Source organism: Strix uralensis, chromosome 7, assembly GCF_047716275.1.
Source record: "Strix uralensis isolate ZFMK-TIS-50842 chromosome 7, bStrUra1, whole genome shotgun sequence".
In the NCBI taxonomy this organism is placed as follows: Eukaryota; Metazoa; Chordata; class Aves; order Strigiformes; family Strigidae; genus Strix; species Strix uralensis.
In genome coordinates this window covers 31,657,649-31,664,236 of record NC_133978.1, presented here as the reverse complement: position 1 = coordinate 31,664,236, position 6,588 = coordinate 31,657,649, and the positions used below count along the sequence as shown (strand labels likewise).

At 56.9% G+C, this 6,588-nt stretch overlaps 1 protein-coding gene across 1 annotated transcript; it reads right to left on the bottom strand.

Annotated features, from left to right (window-relative positions):
• Positions 1–1,245: 1,245 nt before the first annotated feature.
• Positions 1,246–4,555, bottom strand: ADRA2A (adrenoceptor alpha 2A). The gene has a single exon (XM_074875280.1). It carries the CDS (start codon positions 4,492–4,494, stop codon positions 3,160–3,162), a length of 1,335 nt encoding a protein of 444 aa, XP_074731381.1. The 5' UTR covers positions 4,495–4,555; the 3' UTR covers positions 1,246–3,159.
• Between the last annotated feature and the right edge of the window lie 2,033 nt (positions 4,556–6,588).

Below are 6,588 nucleotides of genomic sequence, written 5' to 3'. Positions count from 1 at the left end.
CCAAAATACTGTCTGTGCTACCGGTTCAGCCATGAGAACATCAGACAGTCAGAGGGATGGGGTAAGCATAAACGATGGCTGCTGGATTAACCTCCTGCCCTGAGGGGTCTGCTTTGTAAAACCCTCCAAGGCCAACGGGGACAGCAGGACACTGCCCAGATCAAACTCTCCCGGCCTGCAAAGGCCACCATGAAGTGACCAAGAGGTTCATGTCTGAGACATTGCTGGGTGCCCTACACCCAGCAGCGATGCTGCTTACCAGCCTTCGTCCAACTCCCACCTTGCCAAGCACCTCCAACCGCAACCTCGGTGGCAGTGGCAGAGTGAGGCCGTGAGACCAGCAGCTCCAGCACTGGGCCCTGGTCACTGATTTTCTCACCAAACAAGAAGCAGAGCAGGGAAGCAGGGTGACTCCAGGCACCCCAACACTGAAAAGTCCAGGAGCCAGAGCTCCCAAACGGTTACATGTTCTCCTGGGCAAAATGAAGCACACACTAAAGCATTCACAGGATTGGTGCCTCGAGTCATCCCCTCATCCCCCCACCCCCCCACCCTCTTGGAGCTACCTGGCACTCGTGGCAAAGGAGCCCAGGTGAAGACAATGGTGAGTGGACCTTGGCGTCCTCAGGGAGGGCGGTAGCCACACAGGAGCAGCACTTGGTTCGGTGGGAGAACAATCCCTCGTCACCCTCCTGCAGGGAGGGTCTTGACAGCACTAGTGTAAGGGCAAGCGAGCCCGGCTGGCTGCCTCTCAGGGGCTGGAAACAAAGCCCCACTCAGATGGGCTCTCCTACATATATCAAGAAATATTGCCTTCCAGCCTAATCATTTCTAATCCCACCTGCAACCTAATTATTAAAAATCTTCTCAACTCAAAAGCTGTAAATGCTGCACCAGCCAGGCGTCCCCAGCAATAGTGCCAGGCTGCATTTCCAGGGAGCAAATCACACCCTGAAACCCTAAGCTCTTTTCTTTAAGAAACACATGACTGCTCTTACTGTGGCACAAAAGGGGGTGGGGAGGAACCAAGAAATATCAAGGACTCATTTGTTATTATGCCACCACACAATGAACCGAGCGATTGTTCCCTACCTGGGGTAACAATGCCTTTCAGAAAACATGAGTGCTTTTCCCAACGTGTTCTTTAAAAAATGTCAAGACCACAGCTGCTGGAGGATCGGTGAACAGCTGGAAAAAAAAATAAAGTAAAACAGCTAACAGATTATCCAGAGGGTTTTCACACTTGATCTGTAAACACTCTTTTATTTAATAAAAATAATCATCCATTATGGCAACTTCTGCTCGTGTTTTGTTTTTTTTTACATTAAAGCACAGTTTATTTAGTTTCCTCACCTCTTGAGGATTCAATTCTGAAAATGCAAGTGAATGTAAACATCGCTCTCCAGGTCCCAAGATGCATCCGGGGACCCTTGGAGTTAATTACAAAGTCAAAAGAGAGCAAAATCAACAAAACACTTCCCAAAAGTAAAAAGGTATTTTAAAGTCTCTTCCTGTGTACCATACTACTCCAGAGAAGGCAAATTCATCTTACACATGAGACTTATACAAACTTTGCTTTCTCCAAACAATTTCTCTGACTTGTCAGTATTTGATAAAGCTGTTTTCATAACATTAAAAGGCTTGCAGAATCATTTATTGTGATGGATCAAAAGTTTTTCCTTTTAATGTTCTCCAGAAATTTCTTCATGGCACAAGGATGTTAGATTTGTTCTGTCCATTTTTGTTGTTCTTTTTTTTTTAGCAGAAAAAGCTGAAAGACATTTCAGGAAAGGAGTGTAAAAGCGGTATTAACTCTCTCCTGCTTCAATCTCACAATATTTACACATTTCTTTAAAAAAAAAAAAAAATTACACTTAATTACATATAAAATACTGGAGAAACTGTCAGCTAAGTTTCCCATTTCAGAGTTTTGCCCTGTATAAGACTGAAAGAGGGATGCCTTTGTATTTCCTAGGACAGATGAGACTGGCTGATTAAAAACTGAAGTCTTCTCCCTTAATTCAGAAAGACGGAACAGCCCCTGTGCACAAACCCCCTTCTCTTCTGCAGGAAAGCCCGCAGGAGTTAAACCATCACAAATCAATACAAATGAGATAACATGATATACAGAGCCCTGCTATTTGCTTTGAAATGTTACCTATTTACAGTTGGAGGCGGGGGAAGCAAGTTAGCATCGAACACATTTCGGTGCTGCAGTGTGGTATAATATCAACTGAGATTAACTCGTGGGGAGCCTGGCCGGGTCCCAAGCCTCACGTTTCATGGGAAATCGCTCCATCGCCCGGGACGTCCCTGCCTGCACAGCAAAGCCACCGCTCCATCAGGGTCTGCTTTAATAAGTAACGAGAGGGCAGTTACCATCTCAGATGTATTATATCACAGGCAACGCGGAAATTAAACAGAATCAGGTATGATATACAAAGGAACAACAAAAAAAGCCAGCCTGGTGAGGTCTGTGATCCTAAGCTTTATAACTCAGAAGAAAATGACAGGACATTGGAAATTTTGGTAATATTATCAAACTGTCAGTTAGGGGGAATGGCTCTAGTTGTTCAGCGGTTTTGAGTGAGGGAGTTTTCAGGGCATGGGAAGAGAGGGACTTTTAAGGTGTCAAAGATAAAGCATTCACAGTTTCAAAGCTGCTTGCCTTACAAAAATTAAGACATTCAAATTCAGGAATACAATACTGTATTTTACAAGGGGGTTAAAATTAATTACATATACAACAGGAAAAAAAAAGATACAACAAAATAAAAAAGCCAACACCTCTGGGGTGGCATACTCCCTCTTTGTTGTTCATCTCACGGAGCTGCATGTTGCTTGTCTTTAAAGAGTCAAACTGAGCAGTCATGAAAATATCCACTGAGAGATTCTGGCAAAAGGAAAAAAACCTAACAAAATAAACTAAGCAAGTCAAAGGCCATCCTCCCCTGGAAAGCCAAATGCCACGGCTCGGACTTCCACTTGCCTGCTGCTACTCACTGCTGCTGCCCGGCGTTTCCATAGGCTCATCTCGGGTTTTAAAGGCTTCCTGCTCACGAGCTGAAGGAAACCATCCCATGCAAGCACAGCCCAAGAGAGCCATGCCTTACTCTCCTACAAAGTCTTGAATTAGTCCTGCCCATAGCAAAGGGTCCCTCAAACAATCCTTTTCCTCTCTATCCTGCAGAGGATCCTTTTGAAGGCCCGTCTGAAGTCGTGGTTGAAAATGGTATAGATGACAGGGTTCAAGGAGCTATTGCAGTAACCGAACCAGAAGAAGAACTTGAAGAGGGTGTCGGGCACAGAGCAGCTCTTGCAGACGGCCATCAGCGTGTAGGTGAAGAAGAAGGGGAACCAGCAGATGACAAAGACCCCGATCACCACCGCCAGCACAAAGGTGAAGCGCTTCTCCCGGTTCTGCCTGCCCCTCCACCGCGACCCTTTGGTGTTCCTCTCCTCCTCCGCCTTCCTGGGCAAACTGTCCCCAGGCTTAATCTGGCTCAGCTTAGTCTTGGTCTTTGCCCTCGACGGTCTCTCTGACTTCTTACACTGGTTGTTTTCCTGGTGCTCGGAGGAAGAAGTCTCCTCCATGTCTATGCCGTTGACCTCTCCCTCCTGCCCGCCGCCACCTCCTGCTGCCTTCTCCCCATTGAGCTGGGCTGTGGTTGGCAGGTCCTCCTTGTCGGCCAAGCCATTCTGCCTCTTCTCGGGGCGCTCTGCCCGCTTGTTCGGCGGTACCCTGGTTCGCCTCTTGGCTATCTGGTAGATGCGCATGTAGACCAGGATCATGATGAGGCAGGGGGCAAAGAAGGAGCCGATGCTAGAAGAGATGATGTACCACTTCTCATCGTTGATCTTGCACCCCGCCACCCCCTGGTCAGCCTGCTGCCCGCTCTTCTTCTCGATGGAGATGAGCGGCGGGAAGGAGATGACGGCCGAGATGACCCAGACGATGAAGATGATGCACTTGATGCGGCGCGGGGTACGCTTGAGGTTGTACTCGATGGCTTGTGTGATGGACCAGTAGCGGTCCAGGCTGATGGCACACAAGTGCACGATGGAGGAGGTGCAGAACAGCACATCCAAGGCCAGGTAGATCTCGCACCAGACTTTGCCGAAGTACCAGTACCCCATCACCTCGTTTGCCAGGGAGAAGGGGATGACCAGCGTGGCCACCAGGATGTCGGCCGAGGCTAAGGAGACCAGGAAGAGGTTCTGGGGGGCCTTGAGCGCCCGGCTGGTGAAGACAGCGATGATGACCAGGACGTTGCCGAAGACGGTGAAGAGCATGAGCAAGCCTGCCAGGCTGATGAGGGTGACGGTGGTGTGCAGGGGGTACGGCGTGCCCCAGCCCGGCCCGGCACCGCTGTCGTTGAAGGTCCCGTTGGTGCCGGGCGGCGGGTAGCCCTCCTCCTCCTCCAGCTGCCGCTGGTACTCCATGGAGGAGAAGAAGTGGCCCCTCTCCGTGAACGGGCGCTCCAGGTTAAACATCAACCCCGGCTGCGTGGACACCCCCGCCCTTCGCCCCCTGCCCCACCCGCACCGCGCCCGGCTCCGCGGGGCTCCGCGCTGCTACTGCGCCGCTGGCCGGGGCGGGGCTGCGCGGCGGCGGCGGCCGGGGCGCTGCGGGCGCCCGCGGCTCATGCTGGGGCGCTGCCCCCCGGGAGCCGCGGAGCGGGGCGCGGAGAAGCGCGGAGCGGGGCGCGGAGAAGCGCGGAGCGGGTCCGGGGCTGCAGCCGGCGGCGGCTGCTCTGCCTCGCTCGCCGCCGAGCGGTTTTATAGCCCGGGATCAGGCCGGGGCTGCCGCGTCAGCCCCACGTGGGGAGCTGCCCCCGGTGCGCGCACACACGCACACAGACACACACACACACACACACACACACACACACAGAGACACACAGACACATATACACACACACACACTCCACATCCCGCCCTGCCCGGCCCTGCGCTTCCCCCACCCCGGCCGCCCCCCACCCCACGCACACTCACCTCGCTCAGCGGACACACACACGCAAACGCTCTCGGCTCGGCCCTTTCTATATTTTCCACACCCGCTCCCCCGCCCCGGCACCCCGGCCCTTACACACGCACCCCCAGTACCCCGCCCGCTGCCCCCCCCCGCCCCACGGTCTCTCCCCGCCCGCAGAGAGGAGCGGCCCCGCGGAGCGGAGCGCGGCCGGCCGCACCCGTGGGGGGGGGAAGGGTGGGGCTGCGCAGGGGGGAGCTGGGGCAGAGGCAGTGGGGCCGGGGTGCGTGTTTGTGGGGGTGCGCCCGCCGTGCAGGCGCTGCGCAGCCCGCGGGGCTCCGGGCACCCACCGCTGTGCGGCGGGGAGGGAGGGCGGGGGGGCTGCTCCTTGCTCCTGCCGCCGCCGCCAGCCCGGGCCGCGCTGGGCGGGGGGGGAAGCTGCCGCCCCGTCCCGCGTGTGCGTGGGGACACCGACGGGCTCCGCCGCAGCGGCGCGGCCGTGTTCGCTGCGAACCCCGAGGGCAGCGCTTCCCCCGCGGCCCGGCGCGTCACCCGCGGGGCGGCTGGGCTGGGCTCGGCTGGGCTGGGCTCGGCTACCGGCCCCGCGGGGGGGGGATACGGCGCACCGCTGGCAGCGGGCCGGGGAGGCGGCGGGGCAGCCCGCGGGCAGGGCGCTACCCGCTCCGCGCTGGCGCCGCGGCCCCGGGCAGCGCGGGGGGGCAGTGGCACCTGCTGGCCGCGGCGCCTCACTGCACCCACCGCCCGCCGGCCCGGGGCTGAGCCCCCCGCCGACTCCCCTCACCGCGGGCGGGGGGGGGAGGTGTCAGGATGAGCCCCAGCACCCCGCTCCGCAGGCAGGGAAACGCTCCAGCCGCGGGGGCGGAGCAGCCCCCACGCAGGGAAGGATGTGGCCAGCCCCCGGCTGGCAGTCGGCACCCAGCCCCTCCAGGCTGGCTCAGCCCACCCCAGGCTGCGCGGGGCCTCCTGCCCCGCAGCACCCACGAGTGCGCCCATCCCACCGCGCCAGGCCCAGCACACTTGCTCCTGGGTCCCCCTCGTTGCCCTCCCTCGATGCCTCCCCCCCGTGCTCCCCGCTGGCTCTCCCCAGCAGCACGGGCAGGGGGAAGGGAGGTGGGCAGCAGGTCCCCCCATACCCTGCCCCACAGGGTGGCCTGGCGCTGGGGAGCATCCCCAGGGGCCCCCCCAACAGCAGAGGGGCTGGCGTCACCCACCTGCACGGCTGCAACAGCAACACGGGACCATTTTAAGAGCAATAGTGACATTCCCAGTAGCCCTTCTGGCCCCCAAAGCTGTCCGGTCTCAGCAGATACAGAGCACTCACTCATATGGCGCAGGGACTCCAGTCCTGATCCTCCGCTCACGGTCTCTTCTCCCTCATTTTCAGATGGCTCTAACGATGCTCACTTGGTGCTCCAGATTCAGGCAGCTCTCAATTAATCGCCATGCTAAACACTTGGGCCAATGAATGTATTTCCTCTGTGAGATGGAGGAAGCCCTGTCATCTTTGCCCCTATGCCACACACCGTGTTATAAGCCAGACCCAGGAGAGATGACGCCTGGAGAGAGGCACCAGGAGTGGGAGAGACGGGGTCTGG

Bases quoted from the DNA above. Each gene is read 5' to 3' on its own strand.
- ADRA2A (XM_074875280.1), bottom strand. From the start codon at position 4,494: ATGTTTAACCTGGAGCGCCCGTTCACGGAGAGGGGCCACTTCTTCTCC.